At 39.1% G+C, this 25,619-nt stretch overlaps 1 protein-coding gene across 3 annotated transcripts in view; it reads left to right on the plus strand.

The window, feature by feature from the left end:
- Window positions 1-25,619, plus strand: part of PDE194 (formyltransferase) — a 275,670-nt gene that overhangs the window by 22,120 nt on the left and 227,931 nt on the right. For all 3 annotated transcript variants that reach the window (XM_089802236.1, XM_089802235.1, XM_089802234.1), the window contains exon 4: window positions 12,876-13,010. In XM_089802236.1, the coding sequence (XP_089658362.1) occupies window positions 12,876-13,010 (135 nt within the window). The remainder of the gene's footprint in view (window positions 1-12,875; window positions 13,011-25,619) is intronic.

Here is a 25,619-nt window from a genome sequence, read left to right on the forward strand (position 1 = left end):
ATGTCTTTCTAGAGAGACCATCTACAAATATGTAGCATAAGAAAATCCCTAAGGAAGGAACAAACAATGGTCCGCATAAGTCAGAGTGAATAAGATGTAAGATTTCTTTGGTTTGCTTTCATTGTTATAAAAGGTGGTTTTAATGTTCTTCCCTAAAGCACAACCTTTATAGGTTCCTTCATGGTTAGGTTGGATTTTGGTTAACCCTGTTACCATTTTCTCTAATGAAGGTAATCCTCGGAAATGAAGATGCCCAAGTCTCTTATGCCGGATTTCATTTTCTTTGAAGGAATCATGAATTAGAATTGTAGATGAGCAAGAGTTGAGTTTGTATAGACATCCATGTCTTGAACTAAATTTCTGAGCATTTTTTATTTTGAGTTCTTAGGCTAGGCTAAGACTTTTTCTTCCATAAATGTGACCCTGTATCCTTCATCTTCAAGTGCAGATATAGAGACCAAATTTCTCTTTATGCCAGATAAATGTAATACTTTAGTTAGTTCAATTGAGATTCCTGATTTAAGATTTATAGTACATGTTCCAATGCCTTTTACTGGCTAGTTGGTGTCATCTCCAATGGTTACATCATCAACACAGTCTTCTTCAATCGAATCTAACTGTTCTTTGAAATCAGTAATATGTCAGGATGCTCCACTATCAATCACCCATGTATTTGATCTTTTTGATACTTCACTAGATAGAGCTGAATAGAAAGCATTATTTTCTGAATTTTCATTAGAGTTGCTGACTTTGGCAAAAGAAGCTTGTTGCTTGAATCTATCAGGACATTTAGATGTTGGATGACCATACTTATCACATCTAAAGCATTGCATTTTGGAGTAGTCTGTCTGCTTCCTCTTTCCTTTGAATTTTTGTTTCTTCTTTTTCTTATTTAGTTTTGTCGAAAGAACTGGCATATGTTCTTTTGTGGAATATATACTCATGCCTCAAGATGTTTGCATACAATCTTCTTGTATGCAATCAGCTTTGAGTCTATCAAGTTTAGGAAACCTGGATTGAGAGCACACTCTTGTCTAAAAGTATCCCATGATGTGGGGAGACCTTTTAGGGCCATTATGGTTAACTCCTTTTCATCACAGATATGACCTTTAGTAGACAATTTTCTTAACTCAGTTTTTGTCATAAAATGTGAGGAAATGGTCTCTCCTTTATTCATCTTGATGGTGGAGAGTTTGTCTCGTAATGTGATAATTTTGGTAGTGTTGTTAATCTCAAACATCTCTTCAAGAGTTTTGTACATTTCATGTGGTGTGTCTAGCTCTGAGATAAAAGGAAGTAAATGGTTCTTAACACCGTCCACAATTATCTTAATGGCTTTGGTGTTATCGCTTTCCCATTTTTCCAATTCATCACTTCCTTTAGGTGGTGGTTCAAAATTTTCAATGAATTGTTTTAAACCGTTCTCTTTCAAGGTTAACTTTATTCACTATTTCCATCCTGCAAAATCCAAATCACCTTCGAGTCTCTCTTCTAATCTCATGTCATTCACCATTTTGAAGATTATGAATTTTAAGAATATTTGAGTGCACTATAGGTAAGTTTGATCAGGATTGTCTCTTAAAGCTGCTTTTGGTACCATGTTAAAATTTATCTGACTTTACCTCTGAGAGACTGACTCTTATTACTTATGTAAATATTCTTATTTGAATCCTTTTACAAAATCTTATGGTGTAGTGACTGGTATAGAACTTTACAATCTACAAAATAATGAGGATAATAATCAAAGATCAAAACTAGAGAAGGATAAAACATCAACTAAACACAGTCCCATATTTAGCCATTCAAAGTTCAAACCATCACTAAAGTCAATTGGTGATTTTATGCATTGTTTATGATATAAGATATATAATATAGCACATTAGCAATATTTGGTAATATATATATATATATTACTCTAATATATTATATATCAATAACAATAGATATTGAAAATATTTTGATAATATATTACAACAATATATTTATATTTTTCAATAATAATTTTATCCTGATTGAACTAACACATTAACAAATACTTTAGCATTTGAGAAGGGGGGGAAGAAAGTTCGTGATCAACCTTAGAACTCAGATAGTCAGAGAGGAAATTACATCCTCCTTAGACTCGGAATCCAACAACAGACTAGACGAAGGGGAAAGTGGTATGGAACCGGGCCTAGAATTTGATGACCACCCTTAGCTGTCATATGAATTTTTTATGACGGTTTGATTATTTTAATGTCTTTCATTGCACATTTTGTAAAAAATATTGATTGTCAATTTTTTAGTAGACAAATACTTCAAATAAATTTAAATATTTAAGAAAATAAATATAATATTATTAAATATTTTAAAGAAATTAAAGCTAGAAATAAAGAAAAATTAGTAATATTTGCCATTTAAAAAAAATTATTCAAAAATATTCTAAAGATTCTAAACAAATAATTGTATATAATAAAATATTATGTAATAAATATAAAAATATAAAATAGATATAAATTAGCAATATATACAAAAATCTTTAAAAATATACTTACACATTTCTAAATTCATATGTTTTATTTGAAAAGATTCTAAATGAACAACAATATACATATATAGAAACTTGTATTTGTGATAATAATATATATACAAAAATTTCAAATTAATTAAGCAAGTTTCTAATTTCATATCCTTAGTTTTATTTTAAAAACTTTCTAAATTAATATAATTATAATGTTGTCGATAATATTAAAATATTTAATTTAAAAAAAAAAAAAATATATATATATATATATATATATATATAATAAGATAACATATATTCATCATAAATATATATCATACATAGCATATATTTATATTATTAAATAAAATGCTATATTACTTATAATAAAAGTTGACAACTTATTAATAAACTTAAGTTTCATATTAATAGTTTTCTAAAAATTTAGCATGTCAATTCACACGGTCAAACAATTTTTTAGCCTATCATATATGGTTCAAAAGTGCAAAAGTAGCCAATACGACTATCAAATTCTAGGCCTGTATGGAACCCAATGACAAAAGGATATTGGAGTTGGGGTTCTTGGGGGACGATACAGACTCCATGGATGGCCTATTTTATTGGTAGATGAGTGATTACAAACTATCTAGTCCATCTTGTAATGTGTTGGAGATCAAGAGCCGAATGGGTTCCAAAACCAACATTAGCATAGGAACATGAACAAAGGACACAAGGACAAATCTGAGGTCAAGAGGAAGAAAGAATTCAAGGACAAGATTCCCATCAAGAGGGAAATCTTGATGATAATCAATTTATTCAAGGAAATGAATTGAGGAAGATTTATACCAAGGAAGATGTCAATGTGTTCAAGGGATTGGCCCAAGGATAAAGTTTGAAGATGAAGAAGACAAATAATTCCAAATAATGACGATAATACAAAGGATTCAAGTATTACAAAGACAAGACATCCAAGAACAATGAAGAATTCCTAAGGATAAGGGAATAGAATTAAAATTAAGATTGCAAGAAAAAGAGGCATAGATGTGCATAAGGATGAGTTGTTGGATAATTAAGCGTTTTCCTATTTACTTTACTACTATTCAATTTTCTCATTGACACAAAAGGTGGTGTCTCATTATCGTTGGATGAGCATTTGATGTTTGTAGCAACCCTAATTAAGGTTTTCTATGTGTTAATGAGTCATTGGTTTCAAATTGATCTTGGTCGCTCACTGTAATTGGACTCCTATATAAACTCCACTCCTATCATTTGTAAAAGGGAGAGACTCGGAGAAATTTTTACCATAATGTTATCAAAGTAATTCCTAATTCATTGTTGGTTTTCATGGTAGATTATTTGTGTTGCTTTGGAGTATTGCATGTTTTCTTCATTTCCTTAGAATAGAATTTTATTTATGTTGGTTTTAATAGTGTTCAGATGAATGAAATATAGTTTGGACCCATCTTTGGTGGACTCATTTAGACCAAACCACTAGCTACTTGATGATTGCAAGTTTTCCTTGTGTGGTCATGATCTTTACTTTGATTATTGCTTGTACGTTGATATGCGTCGATGAGTGTTGTTAATGGGTACATCTACCTTAGGAGATTGCACTAGCTTGGTTCATGTCGATGGCTAAAGTAAGTCTAGTAAGATATCCATTATCTCTTGCATTCTGGGAGTAGATAATATCTTCCTAAACCCTTTCCCTTTGCAGTTTGTTTGGATGGAAACATTTGAAGTAGTTGATATCCATTGATTGAATAATGTGAGTACCTTTTTGATACCCAACGTATCACATCCTTAAAACTAAGTGAAGTCACATCAGTAAAACTGAATGAAAGTCCACAATATGAAGGAAACCTTGGGGTTGTCTCATTTGATCATACAATCCATGTACATTGTTTAGTGTATGAGAATCCTTATTTAAGAGGGAGTTGGGATTTGGTATTTCATTCCGAATACTAAGTATTCGATTTTCCAAATTGTAGTGGCATAAAACTCACATCAACATGACCCATACCAAGGCTTATAGAGTCACATTGGGGCTTTGTGATCCAGTTTGGACAGCTTGGGACAGTCCCCTAAATTTTAGGAGAAATTCCTGTTTTTTAGGGATTAATTGGGAGTTGGCCGAGATACATCAGGAGACCTTCAGGATCAGCCTTGTGACTTTTGTTGTAGTTCCTATTTTTAAGGAGGGATTTCTAAATTTTAGTGGGGGTTTGCAGTTAGCTTGTAGTGGTCACCGTCAGACATCACCTGTGGGCTAGTACCACCAGACAAAATTTAGTTTAGAGTCTAGATGTTATGAATGAGCTGGAAATAATTATATTGTTTTGTGAGTTAGATTTTAATAAAATAATAATAAGGTGATTTAATATTCACTTTATAATATAATACAATATTAGAATAAAGTGGCCATGGCACAATTCCCTTGGTGGTGATAGTTGAAAGTTATAACTTAATAGGGTATAATGATAAATAAGGCTTTGTGGTTCAAATCCCTAGGAGAGGGGAATGAAATCAATTAGAAAATAAAATAAAATAAATTTCATTAAGATTATGGGGGAAACCCTCTTAGGGTTTCATCTTCTTGGAGGAAGAATAAAATAGAGGTTTGGGAGCCAAGTCTAATTCATTCAGGTTCTTATTTTTCATGAGCAATACGAGAGTTGAGCAAAACATATTCTTTGAGAACGAAAACCCTTGAAGAAAGTGTAAATTGGATGAAATCCCTGTTTACAGTAGAGGAAGATCTACATAGAGTTTTCAATTGAGCATTTTTGAAGCAATTTCAGAAGTTTATTTGCAGATCAGATTGAAAGAAATTCATATCATTTAGGAGATTGGCAGATCTGTGTATTGGCAATGGTTTTTTGTGCTTGCATTCATTCCTTATTGAGCCGTACAATCTAGGAAAGAGCTGATGCCATTGTGGAAGGAGGAATATATCTGCAGCAGTCTGTGTTTGGGTTAGATTAAATTGGTAGTTGCAGATCAGGGTGTTTACCGATCATTTTTGTCCACTTTTAGGCCACTAGGCTTCGCCGTATCATTTCCAAGCTGCCACTACCTCATTCTAGTGCTGATATCATGTAGTGTTCCTGTGTTCTATGTCCCTGTGATTTCGTTACTGGAGGGGCCGTACGGATAACTGAAAGGTGGTACAGACTTGAGAAGAGGGTGTACGGTTGCCAAAAGGAGGGAGCCGTATGGTATTTTGGCGTAACAAGAGATATTTGTATGGTAATAGGAGATGTCTGTATGGTGATGTTTGGCGACCAAGTTGATGGCCATAACGGGAAGGGGGGGGGGGGGATCTGCAAGCCGTATGGTGGGTTGGGGTCAAGGCCGTACGAAGAACAGAGGTGATCCGTACAGTAGCTACCAAGTGCAATGAAGAAGTCGTACGATGTAACTATGAAGGTCATACAGAGGTGAGGAAGGTGTACGGAGTGAGGTGGGAGATGTGTGGGAGAGTGAAGGGCGTTGCCTGAAATGGAGGTCGTGAAGTGTACGGTGGGAACTGGAGATAGATGGAATTCATAGGTGATGCACAGAGAGACTTTGCAGATAGTGTAAACAAATAGCAAGATTTATTGCAGATAAACAACAATTGGAAATACACAGAGCAAAGAGTAGATTGAACCAACACAGTAGATATTCACAATATGATGATGCTCTGATTGGCTAGATCTGAGCGAAGTGTTACAGGTGACGAAATAGGGTGAGGGTTGAATCCCACCAAAATCGGACAAGCCAAATAGGGAAGGTCTTTCACTTCCGAAATGGCACACAATAGAGAACTCCAGCAAGAATTCACAGAACAGAGAAATAATCCAAATCGAATGCGTAAAGACTACCTACAAGCTATGCTTAAATACTTGTCGGGAAACTTTTCGAGGGTGTACAAGGATAGGTGATGGCGACACAAACTACGAAAATAAAAATAAAAATGGGTCCGAGATACATTAAATCAATCGGGCCGTTACAAAAGTTTGATAAATGATTTATTTTATAACGGGAATATTACAGTCCTCTCGTCCCAAATTTTGCTTATCCTCAAGAAAATGCAATGCTGGGTGCTGGAGAATGTGCTCGCCCTCCCATATCGCGTCCTCCAATGGCAAGTGTTTCCAACACACCAAATATTCCTTCATAGTGCAGTTCCGCAGAGTCTTCTCATGAACTTCGATGATCTCGGCCGGTTCCAACATGAGCTTGCCTTCTCCATTGAGTGGTGGGAGGTCGGTAGCAACTGTGATGTTTTGCCCTACGGCTTTCTTCAGACAAGAAACATGGAAGACATTATGAATATGACTACCTTTCGGAAGTTCTAGCTCATAGGCAACTTCTGCAATGCGGCAAGTTACACAATAGGGGGCATAGAATCGGGGTTTCAGTTTTTCTTTTCCTTTCTCCTTCAATGAGGATTGTTGATAGGGCTGGAGCCTGAGATAGACCAAATCCCCTACTTCAAAACTCCTCTCCATTTTGTGTCTGTCGGCGTACATCTTCTGTTGATTTTGTGCCCTCTGTAGATTGCCCTTCAAGCATCTCAGAATGTCTTGTCCCTCCTGAAGCTAGTTCCTTGCCCTTGGTGCGCGGCTGTCTCCCAAAACTTTGTCGATGAAGGAAAGGGGTTCGTACTCGTACAGAGCTTTGAATGGTGACATTCCGATGGACATGTGGTACGTGGTATTGTAGCAATATTCCCCCAGATGGATCCATTTGACCCACGCTCGTGTCGAAACGTAGTTTCGAAGGTAACCTTCGAGCCATTTGTTCACAATCTCCATCTCTCCGTCTGTTTGCGGGTGGTAACAAGTACTTGGTGACAATTCTGTCCTTGCGATCCGAAACAGTTTTGTCCAGAAGATACTGATGAATCGTCCATCCCGATCACTGACAATGTTTCGGGGTAACTCGTGCAGATGAAAAACTTCTCTAAAAAATAGCTTAGCAACTTGTGCAACCTAAAATTTTGAGGGGATGATGAAGAAATGTGCGTACTTTTTCAACCTATCAACTACCACGAAAATACAATCCTTCCCATTCACCTTGGGGAGCCTCGTTATGAAATCCATCGAGATACTTTCCCACTTATGTCCTGGAATTGACAGCAGTTGCAGTAACCTGACAAGCAAAGTATGTTTGGATTTGTTCTGCTGGTAGACCGCACTCTCTTACATACTGCAACACGTCCCCTTTTAATCCTTTCCATGAAAACCTCTCCCATAGACTTCTGTACGTTTTGAGGAAGCCTAGGTGTCCTGCCAAGGGTGAGTCGTGTAACTCCTTCAGGATTTTTTGCTTCAATTTAGATTCAGGTACTAGGAATATCCGACTCTTATAGTAAATGATGTCATCTACTACTCTGTACTTGTCATCCTTGGCGATGCCATCCATTAACTCATAGGCAAATGTGTTTTTGGAATATTCTACCAGCAATTGTGCTTTTCAATCAACTGAAATCTGGGTTAGTAAGTAGACGGCGAGCTTTTCTGGACAAAGCATCTGCAACCACATTGTTCTTTCCTTTTACATATTCAATGTCAAAATCAAAGGCTTGAACCTTGCTTACCCATTTCTGTTGCCTCTCGTTCAAATCCCATTGCTCTAGAAAATATCTCAAACTATTGTGATCCATGTGCACGACAAACTTGGCAACTACCAGATACTGCCGAAACTTGGTTAGAGCATGTACGATGGCCAACATGTCTTTGTCGTAGATGGAATAGAGGCGTTCTATCTACGTAAGCTTCTTGCTCTCATAAGCTATGGGGTGTCTATCCTGCATCAGTACTACACCAATGCCTTCTCCGGACGCATTGCACTCCAAAATGAATGGTCAAGTGAAGTCAGGTAATGCAAATACGGGACAAGTGCTCATTGCCTCTTTCAGTTTATCGAAAGTGAGTTGTGCCTTTTCGCTCCACTGGAAAGACCCTTCTTTGTTAGATCCGTCAGAGGTGTGCTGAGTTGAGAGAATCCTTTGATGAATCTCTGGTAATAACTACATAGCCCAAAAAATCCTCACAATCTGTGAGTGATTTTGGGGGAGGCCAATCAAGTATAGCCTGAATCTTCTCCTGATGCACTTGAACTCCATATTTACTGACAACATGCCCCAGGTACAATATTTCTGTCATGTCGAATTCAAATTTGGATTGCTTGGCGAATAAAGATTGCTCCTCCATGATCTTTAGGACTTCATTCAGATGCTTCAGATGCTCCTCCCATGTCCTGCTATAAATAAGATCATCAAAAAATACCAATAAGTACTTACGTAGTTGTTTGTTGAAAATGCGATTCATGCATGATTGGAATGTAGTAGGTGCATTTGTCAATCCGGACGGTGTGACCAGAAACTCGCAATGTCCGTAGTGGCAATGGAAGGCCGTCTTTTCTTTGTCTTCCTCCCTCATGTGGGTCTGATGGTATCCAGAATGAAGATCTATTTTCGAAAAATAGACTGCGCCATGCAACTCATCCAGCAACTCATCTATCCTTGGAATGGGATATCTATTCTTTATTGTTCTTTTGTTCAATGCACGGTAGTCCACACACATACGCATCGTCCCATCCTTCTTTTTGACCAAAACCACAGATGATGCGAAAGGGCTGGAACTGGGTCGGATCCATCCTTTCTCTAGTGGTTCCTGAATCATTTTTTCGATCTCATCTTTGAATTTCTTCGGATGGCGATACGGTGTGGTTATGACTAGCTTGGCTCCTGCTTGCAACTCGATAGTATGCTCAAACCTTCGATGAGGCGGTATGCTAGGAGGAATGTCAATGAAAACTTTATCATGTTTACTCAAAATATTCTAGAGTTCATCATCTTGTGGAGGTGTTTGATGCCCTTTTATAGGTTCCACCGAGATAAAACAATGCGCAACTCACGCAACATCATCATGCCGAAAAATTGCCTCCATCCGATGTATAGAAACTTCTTTTGGACCTTCATTTGCCATTCCATGGAGGACAACCTTCTTTCCATCGACAACACAAGTGAAGTCCATTCGTTTGAAACTCTGAGTGTATTCATCAAGTGTCTCCATTCACTGTATGCCTAGAATAACTTCTATGTCATCTAGGTCTACTATGAAGAAATCCTCAGTGACCGTGTGATTCGCCTTTGTGATACTTAGCTGAGGAACAAGGTGCGTGCAAGGTAGAAGAGTCTCTCTGACAACCTTGACCTAAAAGCTTGTGTGCATCTCCGTAGGTAGACTTCTTCGTTTCACTAAGGATGAGTTTATGAAATTTAGAGTGGCTCTGCTATCTAGCATCACTGTAACCCGTTGTCCTTGGAGGGTTCCTTGTACACGAAAAACTATGCACCTCGGGCTTCCGACTAGGGCAATGGTTCCTCCGTGCCATACCAAAGCTGCAATTCTTTCTATACGTTTAAACTGACCATGTTGGTGTCGTTGTGAGGTTGGTTGTCTTCGGCAGGCATTTCTTCATGTTCGTCTTCATCATCGGACACGATCTCAATGTAATGGATCTTCCCTTTTCCGAGGCATTTGTGGCTAGGCTCCCAAGGTCCCTTGCAATTGAAACACAGTTTCTTTCTTCGGAGTTCCTGTCTGGTAGCTTCGTCCAACGACGGCTTCCTGGACGGAGGTTTATTTTCCCTCAAAAATGCCGACGGTTTAGCATGTGAGTAACTTCGAGAGGATGACACAGATGACGATGCCATACTCCGTGCCTTAATGATAGCTTCTGATAGGGTGGCAGGGTTGAACCCGTTTACCCAACCTTTTAGAGGTTCTGTCAGTCTATTCATGAAGAGTACTACCCATCTTCTTTCGAAAATGTCCGTGAGCAAAACAGAGAGTTTTTGAAATTTCGTAATGTATTGATTGACTGATCCAGTTTGCCTCAGCTACGCCAAATTTTTGAAATTGAGTTCCGGATCTTTACCATCAAATCGATCTATCAATCTTAGTGAATTCTGCATAAGTATTTATCTGATCATGCCCTAGTGTGATAGTGCCGTGATGCCACCATTCATGTGCGACTCCCTCCAAGTGTAGTGCCGCAAATTTGATTGCTTCTTCTTCTGGCATAGGATTCAGTTGGAAGTAAGTATTGGCCTTCATTACCCATGCTTGCGCGTATATGGATCCGGATCCGTCAAATGGAGACAGATTTACTTTACTCAACTTTCTTTTGAGATCATCGTTAAAATATCCTCTGTTTCCGCCTCCCGAATATCTCATTCTCAGACTTGCGTAATCTTTGTAGTATATATCTTCCTCAAAATTTGCATTCTTCTAGTCTTCTCTTAGTTGTTCTTGCAACTTTTCAAAGCTTGGTTGTTTCCCTTCGTGTTGTGCCTCCCTCTGTGAAGGAAAAGTTGGCATGGAAGGTCGAGAGTGTGGTGGATGAGGGTTTGATTTACCCGACATTGAGTCCGCGCTTTGACCATTTTGTTCTCCAAATATTTTATTGTCAGCCAACTTATTGAGAGTCTCTTCCATGAGTTGCTGCGTATCAGTGATCTGTGCCTGGGTCCTGGCAAGTTCCCTCAATAGTGCCACGAGTTCGGCAGTTGTTGGTTTCAGTTCGGCAGCCATTCGATCAACGGAATGTATCCTTCTCTTCCAACTATAAACTCTCATTTATTGTCCATAGGCTAGCAAGATCGAGGAGCTCTGATAGCACTGTAGTGTTCCCGTGTTCTATGTCCCTGTGATTTCGTTACTGGAGGGGCCGTACGAATAACTGGAAGGTGGTACAGACTTGAGAAGAGGGTGTATGGTTGCCAAAAGGAGGGAGCCATAAGGTATGCAATGTACGACGTAACAAGAGATATCCATATAGTAATAGGAAAGATGCCTGTACGGTGATGTCTGGTGACCAAGTTGATGGCCATACGGTGGTGTCTGGTGACCAAGTTGATGACCATACGAGGGGAAATCTACAGGCCGCGCGGTGGGTTGGGGTTATAGCCATACGGATGAAGGAAGTCAAGGCCGTATGAAGAACAGAGGTGATTCGTACGGTGGCTACCCAGTGCAGTGAAGAAGCCGTACGGTGTAACTATGAAGGTCGTACGGAGGTGAGGAAGGTCTACGGAGTGAAGTGGGAGATGTGTGGGAGAGTGAGGGGTGTTGCTTGAAATGGAGGCCGTACAGTGTATGGTGGGAACTGGAGATAGATGGAATTCGTAGGTGATGCATAGAGAGACTTTGCAGATAGTGTAAACAAATAGCAAGATTTATTGCAGATAAACAACAATTAGAAATACACATAGCAAAGAGTAGATCGAACCAACACAGTAGATATTCGCAATATGATGATGCTCTGATTCACTAGATCCGAGCGAAGTGTTACAGGCGACGGAATAGGGTGAGGGTTGAATCCCATCGAAACCAGACAAGCCAAATAGGGAAGGTCTTTCACTTCCGAAATGGCGCACAACAGAGAACTCCAACAGGAATTTGCAGAACAAAGAAATAATCCAAATCGCATGCCTAAAGACTGCCTACAAGCCGTGCTTAAATACCTGTTAGGAAACTTTTTGAGGGTGTACAAAGATAGCCGATGGCGACACAAACTACGAAAACAAAAATAAAAATGGGTCGAAGATACATTAAATCAATCGCCCCGTTACAAAAGTTTGATAAATGATTTATTTTATAACGGGAACATTACATATCATGCTGGATAGATCAATCCGGGGAAGATCAGAAGTGTGATGTGGATCAGATTTCACAGAACTAATCAGCAGGTAAGAATTGGAATCGGAGAAATTCATTAGCAATCATCTTTCATGCTGGATAAGCCTGTCTCAGTTGATACAGATCGGGTACAGTTTTGTTTTGTTCCATTGGTTGAAATAAAAGTTGGGTTTATTTCTTTATGAAGTGCAGTTAATTTACAGTTATTTAATTTCAGTATCTGGTCTTTCTTGCATTTTTATTTCACATTACCAAAAAATTCCAATCAGAAAACAAGAAAAACACCCAAGAACTTGTATATTGCAAAAATCCAAAAAAAAAAAAGATTTTGTTCATCATACATTGGTCAAAGACAAAAGTCAAGCCGTTTGCCATAGAAATCCAGTTGGGATCTATCAATCTTTCTGTGAAAGTGTTTGATCTAATGTAATTTTATTCAAGAGAATTATGCTAACTTATTAACTAGCAATAGAATTTTGTAGACCTTCTTAATAATATTTCGACCATGTATATAGATTTTTGAAGGCGTGGTAATCTGCTGGTGGTTGTTGTTTATCCCTTACTTTTGTTTAGTTTTTATGAAATAATATCATTGCTTGAATCTGTAATGCATTTGTTTATAAAAATATTTTAAATACCTGAGAATCAATATCATCTAATCGGAAATGATTATGTTGCATTTGCTTCAAGTACAGGTCTTAGCAATTGTTACACAGCCAGCATCTGGCAGAGTTCGAGGAAAAAAAAACATGCCTTCTCCTGTTGCACAGCGAGCATTAGATAGGAGTTTTCCATCTGATCGTATTTTTACTCCAGAAAAGGCTGGGGAGGTAATTCCTTTTGCATTTGCTTAATTTGAATGGGCTTACTGACATCCGGGAATGATTCAGAAAGTGATGGACCACAACTAAGAGTATAGTTCCCAGCATGTTTTTTTGAGTACTGTATATCACAATAACTGGAAACAATCAGAAATTGATGGTTTCCATTTTCCTTTTTTTCTCTTTTGACCTTGTATTGATAGTAATTGAGGATCTCACAAATTCTTAATGCAACAATTTACCTATGCATATGTATAATGTGCAGACCTGTTCTGCCTTGATTTTGTGTGTATAATTTTTGTGTTTTGCAATTGTTTTGTATAATGAAGAAGAGTATAGAGATATAATTGTAGCACTCAAACAACTTGGAAAATTGACAAAATTCAGAAAACCAAAAGATTGAAATATTCCAGAGTTAATTTGAGAACTGAAGAGTACAATATTTCACAAAATTTTGAACAAAAAGTTCATAAAATGACAATGGATATAATTCAGACTACTAGAGAAATGATTTGGTAAAATATAGCATAATTATTAAGAAATAACGAATCGTTCTTATCGAGCTTATAATCAAGATGTTTATTAAAAGAAGCATACAAATAATAGAGAATCTATTATATAGAATATTTACAATATCTAGAAATGACCATTAAAATAGAAATAAAGTAACTTAGGAGATATCATTTTCATACCCTCCCTTAATGGTCAACTTATCTTTGACACCATGCTGCCTCCCTAATTTGACAAACTTATCTAGAAGTACGAACTTGATGAGAATATTGGCATTCTGGTCAGCTGTAGTAACAAATTGCAAATCCATAGATCCATCTTCAGCCAATGGATGGATAAAGTGACAATGAATATCAATATGCTTAGTGCACTTATAGAAGACTGAATTTTTGCCAAGTTTGAGGACCCCTTGATTGTCCCAAAAGGGGTGAAGGGCCTTCTTGAGGCATACAGACGTTGGAAAGCATCCTACGAAGCCAAACTACCTCACAACCTGCTTTGATTGTTCCTTTATATTCAACTTCTGTTGAGGAAAGAGATACAACCTGTTGCTTCTTATCGGTCCAAGTAATAGCACTTGTGCCCAAAGTGAAGACGATAGGCTTTTTGTCATCAACTGAGCCTCCCTAATCCGAGTTTGTGTAATTAATAAGTCGAGCATCTTTAGTTCGTCCATGGAGGATACCAAAATCAACACTGCCCTTGACATAGCATAGGATGTGCTTTTTTGCACCCCAATGGTTTGAAGTGGGAGCTGTCATGAAGTGAGATATATAACTCATTGCAAAGCTGAGATCAGTTCAAGTGGCGATGAGATATGTCAAATTGCCCACTAGTTATCTGAATGCAAATTCATTCTCAATAGGAGAACCGGATTTGGCTGATAACTTGAGACCAAACTCTATAGGTGTAGATGCAGGTTTGCAATCCTATATTCTGAATTTGTTGAGCAGAGGGCGTGCATACTTAGTTTGAGAGATGAAGAAGCCACGTGACTGCTGCCAAACCTCAACATCTAGGCAGTAATGAAAAAGTCCAATGTCGGTCATGTCGAAAGACTGACAAAGATTTTGTTTGATTCCTTAAATCAACGATTCAAAACTATCATTGATAATCAAATCGTAAACATATATAATTAGTATGTTGATATCATTTCCAGTAGTGTAGACATACAAATTTGAGTTAGAAGAACTCCTCTGGAAACCCTGGTCAGTGAGAGGTACTTATCAAATTTTATATACCATGCTCGAGGACCATAGAGTGGTTTCACCAGTTTGAGTAGCTGGTGTTCTTTATTGACAACCTTGAATCCATGAGATTGCATCATGTACACTTCTTGTAACTAACCATTCAAGTACTGTAATAACCCTAATAGGTTATAACTTCTTCAAACACCAAAAATCTTTATACTTCAGTTGTTTGACATTTCGTCAAACACTTTGCAAGCAAGCTCTGATACCAGTGTAATAACCCTCCTCAAATCTGCCCTCAAAAATGCTGATGAAAGCTCAAGGAATTTCATCAAACAATTCACATGCAAGGGACGTATGACTGATATAATATTTCAGCTAGCTTCAAATGACTCTTTTTCAATTTGCACCAATGAAAAACTTGTGCTAGAAGACTCCAAATGGACTACACAATGGCCTAACATGAGTGTGCTACTAGTTTTGACAATATTTAGTGCATATATATGATCTAAGCATGAGAAATGTACACCTACAGCCAACTGACATTTTTACAAACAGTTGGTGTGCAAACTAACTAGCTAATAAATAATGATATTAAATTGCTTAAATGACACCAACAACTATTATCTTCTTAATTTGCAATGAAATTTCTAATACAATGCTCATGAAATATGGCCAAGACTTTTGGCATTTACATGGATTACAAAATGATAATGCTTGTATAATGCACACTTACAGCTGAAACTTATAACACCCTAAAAAACAATACTAATAAAGGAACCTGATTGTAGATGGCTGTAATAATCTTCTTCAATGCTGCCCCTTCTGATTTGCTTTTTTCGAATTGCTTTTTCAGACTGCTTTTTTCGGCCTGCTTTTTCGGTTCCGCTTTTTCGGACTGCTTTTTCGGTTCCGCTTTTTTCGGACTGCTTTTTTGTATCCGCTTTTTTAGCCTGCTTTTTCGATTCCACTTTTTTGGACTGCTTTTTCGTACCTGCTTTTTCGGATTTCTACTATGTTGAATCTCAAGACGATATCTTTCAATGGCGTCAAGATTTCCAACTTGAAGGGATTTCGTCCTCCAAACTATTGAGACATAATCTCCAGCAAATTCCCCAATTTCTTTGATATTTCCAACCATGCTTAAAAGAAGCTCTTCCATTTCTTTTATAGTGTTCTCACAAGAGCTTCATCCTTCGTTTTTTCAATGTGGGATAAAAGATAACTCCCTTTATGTAACTTATGTCTCCAATGTGTTATAAAATAAAGGGGACTTTTAATTTAAATATTTTTTACAAACTATAGTCTATGCATTAATAAAGTTAAATATTTAAATTTAACTTTATAAAATAGCTTTATCAATGCATAACAAATCTTATCAATGATAAACAAGTCTTCTTGTCGATTTTAAACAATTACCATCGACATACCGTTGCCACTGGATGTCCGCCCATGTCCAAGATCACCTACTATAAATAGTAAGTATGCCCAAAGTTGCCTCAAAACCCCTCAGAAAGACCTGCAACTGAAACTATCTAGGCCAAATGGCCTCTAAGCCCCTTTAATGTCCTGGTTAGCCTACGGGACCGTGGCGAAATAGGCTAACGACAACATCATACTATGAATGCTAAAAAGGGGACATTATAGTCCGCCCTTCCCAAAATTGCTTGTCCCCAAGCAATGGCCGAACAACAACCCAATCAATCCACCTGGATCCCAAATGTAGTCATGAACTATACTGCTGTCAGTCAACATAGGCTCTTGCAATAACCTCTGAAAATTAACCAAGAGGAATCCATAAATGAATCGTGAATCACGGTGCAACTGAACTCCAAATCCACTACTGCCACAGTCAGGAACCCACGAGGCACAAACTCTCAAAATATTAGACCCCAAGTAGAGTAGATCACCCAAACTGTCAACATAATAAACACCATCCACACAACCCACCGTGTTATACGGAATGCACACTCCAACTCTGCTACAATGTTGACCACTCCCACATGAAACTGCACCAAATACAGAGAATCCACACACTGTACATCTATTGCAGTTAACACAACTCTGCAGATTACCGGCCACTGTCTCATAACCATAACACCCATGCACTGCTGATGGTGAATAGTCATTACACGGTAGATAGCAAAAATGAGAGCCCAGTCCAAACCTGTCTGCCATCAACTCCTCAACATATGGATCAAAAGCAAACTGATGAACATATCCTTTAGTATAATGCCTGTAAAAGGAACGAATCTCAGTCAAAGACTCATCTTGCAGACGTGATATGACCCACTGTGATTGATCATCAGCTAAGTCAGATGATGATATAGCCAAGGGCGCAAAATCAACAAAATCACTAGTCTCTGTGCCCTTCAAGTCAAACATACCACAATGCTCAGTTGCAGTGCCTAACCTAGCTGAACCTACCTCCAATGGAAACAGACCAAATATGCCAATACTAGTGTCGTGGACAAATATATCCTCATCTCCATTGCCTCTATCAACCTCGACCATAGACATCCTCAGATCACCAGACACCACGGTCAGTGACTGTATAGAATCGAGTAAAGATTGAAGTCGTTCCAACTCCACGGTCACCTCAGCTAAATGAAACTGTGACTCCTCGAAAGCCAACTGTGTACTCTCAAGAAACTTAGAAGTCATCTCGAGCTGCTGAGTAAGCTCACTCACCTCATCTTCCTTGACCAATAATGCGTCATATGATGTACTGCCCCACTCCATAAGATAATCTCTGTCGGCTACCAACTGCATATAATTCTGTCTCAAAATCCGAATAGCCTCCCATAAAGAGTGGATCTCTGTCAAGGAAAGATAACTGCCTCCCTGCTCATCACTAGTAGGAGAACCCCATCCATAAATTGCTAACAATTGACGAGCAGCATCGAAATGCTGGCAAGCGATAGCAATGTCTCACTAACTAACTCTCAGCTGACTAGACACATGATTGTGCTGGCTGGTCAAACTCCTATACTCTACCCCTGATACACTGTCCAAAGGAGTAACCTCATAATAGTTATCGTATGTAATACTGCCATCCAAATTTTGCAGTCCAACTGCTGAACTTGTATCATCAAACGGAGTGACTGAAGCATCAACATAAACCTCTGTATCGAAGGAAACTGTTGAGGAGACTAAGTCCTCAAAATTGTCCACAACATCCCCCTGGGTGTCATCTGTAATAATCAGATCCTGGGACTCTTCTGTAAACTTTGTCATATCTGAGAGATCATCAACCCATTCCAACAAGAATGATCGACTGGATACATGAACAATGCCCAATAAAGGTGTGTAAAAACTAATTCTAGCATCAAATAAGCTGCTGGCATGGATGAGAACTACACTTGGCAAACTACTAATCAAGTCCATGATGGTGCAACAGATACTACTACCAAAGAATGATAAATATCTCCGGTTAAAATGATCCCAAGTACTAAGATAAGGATCCCAACATCTAATCCATGAACGGAAACCAACTGGCAATTCAAGTAAACTTCTCACCTGAGTAATGTGAACGATACCAATTGACTTCACGAACTTGTCTACAGTCTCTGAATCCGGAGTGTGAATGCTAGACGTACTCATATCATCATCAACATGTGACTCGACTGTAAAAGGAAACTGAGTCCCTGCTATATGCGCTAACTCCCGAACTGAACTCACCTCAAGACAACGCTCGTCCACATGTCTCTCAGAATCCTGGAGAGCCAATTTCATTGCCTCCATGCCTTCCTTGATCTGCTGTAAGTCGTCACAAGAACCTGTTGTGACTCCTTTCTGTGTCTTTTGCAGTTGAATCATCCAAATGTGATTCTCAATCAATCCATGTATCCTATCATGATGAGATAAAGCCATGACAATATTCTTGTCCCTTGTCTTCAGCTGGCTTGCCAAACCAAGCAAAGAGCTACTAGCCTCTATCTCATGTGAAGAAGCATCCAACTGTGCCTGGTACTCTTTCTCAGCAAAGTCATGAATGCTCACTTTCTGATCAACTGTACTATCCTCAAACATGACAATATCCTCAACTACAGTAACTTCATCCAGCCCAACTGTACTGGAATCACTATCTGTGTCAATCACGCAATCTGGTGTGTCTGTAATATCACCTTCTGATGCAACTGGCTCAACTTGCACAACATCTTTAACCCCTTCTGCTTGTGAAGATGATGCAGATAAACCATTACCTGAAAATGTGCTGAAGTCTCCCTATATCGAATCTGCATGTCTGTTAAACTCCTCATACAAGTTTCTGCCTGTCATAGGGAAGGTATGATCCTTAGGCCTATCAAAGCGTTCAATCAGTCTCTCCGTAAACTCCACATATGAGGTAATGTGTGCATGACCCATAGTGACCATACCATGATGCCACCACTTGTGTGCTAACCCATCCAGGTGAATTGCTGCATACTTAATGGCTTCTTCCTTAGGCATAAGGTTCAATTGAAAGTATGTGTCAAGCTTTTGAACCCAAGCTCTTGCTGTAGACTTCCCTGAGCCATCATAATATGATAACTGAAGTTTCCCTACTTTCTTTTGTAGCTCATAGCACTGGTTCCTGTCATGTCCACGTGGCATATGCTTCACCCGCACATCTATATACTCCCTAAAGGTGATTGCAGCAATAAAATCTAGACCTCCGGCTTCCCAATCTCTCCTCAGCTGGTCCTATATATCAGTGATCTGGGGCTCTGGTACGGGCTGATCTGGAGCTCTAGGAGGAAATATGGGAATCATGGACTGCGAACTCACTGTCCTAGTTTGCTGGGGTGCATGACCGAAATTGTTCCCAACTTGTTCGCCTCCATTATGTGCCCCATCCTGATTATTACCATTCTGATTATTTCCTCCACCCACATTAGCATTCAACCCCATTTGACAAGCCATCATTTGCATCATAAGCTCAAATCTCTGACTCTGTTCCTGTGCTCTTTGCTCTGCTGATCGCTGTCCCTGTGCTAAGGTGTCTAATAATTGTAAGAATCTTTCCTTTCCCTGATCTGGACCGGCATTCATTTTGTCAAACATTTTTCTCCCTATCTGGCTATTCCAAATTCCCTATAAGACCTCCACAGGATGGCAGGACTTATAGCTCTGATACCACTATAATAACCCTAATAGGTTATAACTTCTTCAAACACCAAAAATCTTTATACTTCAGTTGTTTGACATTTCGTCAAACACTTTGCAAGCAAGCTCTGATACCACTGTAATAACCCTCCTCAAATCTGCCCTCAAAAATGCTGATGAAAGCTCAAGGAATTTCATCAAACAATTCACATGCAAGGGACGTATGACTGATATAGTATTTCAGCTAGCTTCAAATGACTCTTTTTCAATTTGCATCAATGAAAAACTTGTGCTAGAAGACTCCAAATGGACTACACAATGGCCTAACATGAGTGTGCTACTAATTTTGACAATATTTAGTGCATATATATGATCTAAGCATGAGAAATGTACACCTACAACCAACTGTCATTTTTACAAACAGTTGGTGTGCAAACTAACTAGCTAATAAATAATGATATTAAATTGTTTAAATGACACCAGCAACTATTATCTTCTTAATTTGCAATGAAATTTCTAATACAATGCTCATGAAATATGGCCAAGACTTTTGGCATTTACATAGATTACAAAATGTTAATGTTGGTATAATGCACACTTACAGCTGAAACTTATAACACCCTAAAAAACAATACTAATAAAGGAACCTGGTTGTAAATGGCTGTAATAATCTTCTTCAATGCTGCCCCTTCTGATTTGCTTTTTTCGAATTGCTTTTTCGGACTGCTCTTTTCGGCCTGCTTTTTCGGTACCGCTTTTTTGGACTGCTTTTTCGGCCTGCTTTTTCGGTTCCGCTTTTTTCAAACTGCTTTTTCGGTTCCGCTTTTTTAGCCTGCTTTTTCGATTCTGCTTTTTCGGACTGCTTTTTCGTACCTTCTTTTTCGGATTGCTACTATGTTGAATCTCAAGACCATATCTTTCAATGGCATCAAGATTTCCAACTTGAAGGGATTTCATCCTCCAAACTATTGAGACATAATTTCCAGCAAATTTTCCAATTTCTTTGATATTTCCAACCATGCTTAAAAGAAGCTCTTCCATTTCTTTTATAGTGTTCTCACAAGAGCTTCATCCTTCGTTTTTTCAATGTGAGATAAAACATAACTCCCTTTATGTAACTTATGTCTCCAATGTGTTATAAAATAAAGGGGACTTTTAATTTAAATATTTTTCACAAACTATAGTCTATGCATTAATAAAGTTAAATATTTAAATTTAACTTTATAAAATAGCTTTATCAATGCATAAAAAATCTTATCAATGATAAACAAGTCTTCTTGTCGATTTTAAACAATTACCATCGACATACCGTTTGCATTGGATGTCCGCCCATGTTCAAGATGACTTACTATAAATAGTAAGTATGCCCAAAGTTGCCTCAAAACCCCTCAGAAAGACCTGCAACTGAAACTATCTAGGCCAAATGGTCTCTAAGCCCCTTTAATGTCCTGGTTAGCCTACAAGACCGTGGGGAAATAGGCTAACGACAACATCATGCTATGAATGCTAAAAAGGGGACATTACAAGTACACACTCTTGATGTCCATTTGATGGACCTTCCAGTTGCACTGAGTTGCCATGGCAAGGACTTATTTGACAGTGCTTATCTTTGCAGATGGAGCAAAGGTTTCTTCATAGCCAATTCTTTCTCATTGAGAGAAGCCTTTGGTAATAGGACAAGCCTTTTACTTATCTAAATTACCATCAACTTTTTATTTGACTTTGTAGAAACATTTGCAATCGATGGGTTTCCTTCTTGAGGAAGATCTAATAGAACCCAAGTGTTATTTTTCTATAGGCTATGATGCTCACTCTACATAGCTTCTTCCCACTCAACTATTCCTTTTGCCTTTTTGTATGTTTTGTTTACCGTATGGATTAATTAAGCAACGCACACAGGAAATAGACACGAACACCGAACAGCAAATAGCAAAACTCCTATTATTATTCGCATATACCAACAATACATTATGCTTCGATGATAAGATATGATGTCCTTACAATGCTGCGGCAGGCATGGAGTGTCTGTGTATCAGAGGCACTGAGAGTAGGTGTTGGCTGTGAGGCTGTCTTGGTGGATGCGTAGAGAGCTCGGGAGGAACTGATCATCCAGTTGGAGGCAGTGCAGCGACACTTGGTTCGGTGTACTCGGAATTGGAAGGCAGAAAGCGGCACAGGTGGCTATCAGGGTCAGATGTCAGATTGGCTAAGATGATAGTGTTGAAGACCAGTTAGTCAATCAATGTATTTTGGTTGTTGATTTGTCTCAGAGATTTTGTAATAGTCGTCAGGAGACGACTTTTCTTTTTGGGGGGGATGATGTCGTCGGCAGAAATGGTGCATCGGCCGACGGGTCCCTGCGGTAAAAGTTCTTGTTATGTAGCCGACGGTAAATAGTTGTAGCAGACATGATGTATTTGGCCGACGGATACCTTCGGGAAGGTTCGTCGGAAAGTATTTATAACCCCTTCGGGAAGCATTGTAAGGACATCATATCTTATCATCGAAGCATAATGTACTGTTGGTATATGCGAATAATAATAAGAAATCTTGAAATCTTGAAATCTGTACGGTGACTTTACCATAGAAATCCATACATTGGCTACTTTAGAAAATCTATACGGTGACCATGTTGGAAAATTCGTACGATGGCTGTTTAAAAAGAAATCCGCACTGAGACTCCCAAATTTCGTACAGCAAATAACATATACATGAGGAAATCCGTATGGCAAGATTTTTAACAAAGCCGTACGGTAACTTAACGTCCAAAATTCGTACGGTGACTGGCTCCAGGAATCCGTACAATGGTGGTCATTTAAGAAGCCGTACGTTAACTGACTTTAAAATCCATATGGTGGCTTGGGCTGGAAAAGCCGTACGGTGACCCTGACTCAAACTGCTTACTTGGAAATCCGTACGGTTCTTGGTTTCCAAAATCCGTATGGTAGCTTTTTTAATTTTTAATTTTTTTAAAAAATATATATATTTTTAAATCTCACTTTTGGAACAATTATGTACAATATTTACATATATACAGTACTTACAATCTTTTCTCAGTTGTTCGTCCACGGGGGTGCGTTACTTCTTCCATGGGAGATATTCAACTTTGACCGATTCACTGCGTCGGCCACTTCCTTTTCGTCTAGTGTTGATAACTTCATCGCTCCATTATCACCAACTTCCCGTATCTTGTATGATCCTACCCATTTGACGCTAAACTTTTCGAGTTTGATCTCATTCCGACCGTCATACTTCAACACCCACTGTCCAAGTTGAAACCTGTTCAATTTCAAGTGTCTATCATGCAATCGTCGTTCATCAAGTTTATTTAGGATACATGATCTCTCCATCTAGTTTTCCCTATCGCCCAGTTTGTTCTCGAAGCCTGGTACTATGGACTCCGTCAGCTGCCCCTTTTGATCGTCAATAACACCTGTACTCTGTGCTACTGCAACTTTTATTGAACCCTTTCTCTTTGTTTCTTGTGCAGGTTGTATCGTGTGTCTTCCTTGCTGTCGGCACCTTTCTGTTATATCTGTGGTTCGACGTAATACTTTCGTCCTATGCGGTCGTACAGTGGAATCTTTCCTCTTTTTGGATTCGTATTGTATGTTCTTTCATTCAGCTTCAGTCATACTCGCCTTTCCTTCTTCGGCTTGTCTGGGTTGCTTCGGACATTCATTTCCTTCTTCGGCTTCTCTATGTACCTTCGAACATTCATTTCCTCCTTCGACTTCTCTGTGTTCTGTCGGACATTCATTTCCTTCTTTCTTACCTTTATCGACTCTTAACATATTACAGCTTGGAAATAGCTCATAATCCTCTATCTGCCAATGAAAAAGGCCGTTCAACAAATCTAAATCGTCATCACTCGAACCTCCTTCCAGTCTTAATATGCCCTCTTCATCAGGTTCCATTCTTTTCTTCCCTTCGTCATCCCCTTCACCTTCACCTTCAGAATCCAACGACAGGGCTTCTTTGCCGACCATTTGAGTGTGCAGATCAATGACAAATCGCCGGCCTTTATTTTCCAGTGATAAGGTGTTCTTTTTCTAGTCGTGTCGAGCTCTCGCTTCGATAAGCCATCCGCGGCCCAGGATGGCGTCGTATCCTTTTCGTTTTAACGGAATCACCACGAAATCCAACAGGAACGACTGAGTGCCAATTGTTACTGGCTGTGTCATGAGGATGCCCAAAGGTTTAATACCATGTTGATCTGCTGTCAGCAACTGAAATTTAGGAGGCCACAATGTTAGTTGTCCAAGCTTCTTCTAGGTCTCTTCGGGCAAAACATTTACGCCGGACCCTCCATCGACTATTGTGTCTGTGAGAACATGTCCGAGGATCCTCATCTCGACAATTGCAGGATGCTGTCCGGATGTAAGGGCCAGTAACATTTGGTCTTCTCCACCTACAGTAATTTCCTTCCCTTTACCTTGTTCTCCTGGTATCTTCGGAGTTGGCGCAATATTCATGAGAGTGGATCGGAGCTGAGGCATTATAAGAAGCAAATCATTTATCTTGACTGGTACCTCTGTTTGCAAAATTTGCCGTACGATGTTCTGTTCTACATAGTTTTGTATGGAGGTAACAGGCGTGTCCTTTAGGTGTGCCATTTCTGCTTGTGTTGCTTTCTGGATCTCTGCGCGTGCTTCCTCTAGTCTCTTCTTTTCTTCCGTTGGGTCAGGGTACACTTTCGCTTGCTGCCGCGTGATGCCCAGAACCTCTTCTTCGTCCGTCCTAACGGTGATCAAGTTTACTCCCGACTTCGGACACCCAGCATCTTCATGATCACCAGGTCCACACCATCTGCATAACAACTTCGGTGTGTTCGCCGTTGTACACTCTCGGGCAAAGTGACCCCACAGATTGTATGCGCGGCATTGAACTATCGGCCGGGCATTGGCATCGTACTGGATTCGACTCCTCCCGCCATTATTGTTGTTGTTTTGATCGCGCTGATTATTTCTATATCCTCTTGATGTGGCACCTTCCGTACTGGTGTTCCCGTTCCCTCCTGACGGGGACGCCTCCTATGTCAGAAACACTTGCTGCGGTGTTCTTGTTTTCAAATTGAAAGGGCATTCTTTTACTGAGTGTCCCATAATCTGGCAAATCTCACAAAATTTGTCTTTCGGGCATGATCCCTTCGTATGGCCTTCTTTCTTGCACTCTGTGCACCATAGGTCATTGCCCTTAGTCTCCTTGTTCATGTTTTTGAACTCCTTCATCATTCGCAACATGTCTTTCTGAAGAGCACGGACTTTCTTACTGTTGCCTTCATTCTCGCTGCTATCTTCTTCTGAAGGTTCATCGTCATTTGAATCAGATGAGTTGGTCTTCTTCTTCTTCTTTGTCTTCTGTTCACTTTCGAGGTTTAATGCCCGATTGTATGCTTCAATATATGTCGATGGTGGCATGATCTTCATTTTTTTCCGCAGCTTCGGGTGAAGGCCTTCAATGAACCATCTTTTTTGGAGCCCATCTGCCGGCTTATTCTCCATTTTACTAATTAAGTCCTTCAACCTCCTGGCGAAGACCTGTACTGTTTCATTCTTCTTCTGCTTGGTATTGAATATCTCATTGACGATCTCATTATCATCGCGCAATATTTGAAATTCTGCACAAAACTCCTTCTTAATGTTATCCCAAGTGTTTAATTTTTGCGGATCTGTGTTAGTAAACCAATCAATCGCAACACCTTGTAGGGTGGCTGGAAACTGTTGGACCCATTCGTTCGCATCTGTTATGCCATTCGCTCTCCAGATCGTTTCACATGTTTTACGATGTCGAATGGGATCAACTGCTTCATCACCATCAAATTTAGGCA

The sequence above is a fragment of the Cupressus sempervirens genome, chromosome 9 (genome assembly GCF_028749045.1).
Source record: "Cupressus sempervirens isolate cs-2001-9-10 chromosome 9, ASM2874904v1, whole genome shotgun sequence".
NCBI classification, from domain to species: Eukaryota; Viridiplantae; Streptophyta; class Pinopsida; order Cupressales; family Cupressaceae; genus Cupressus; species Cupressus sempervirens.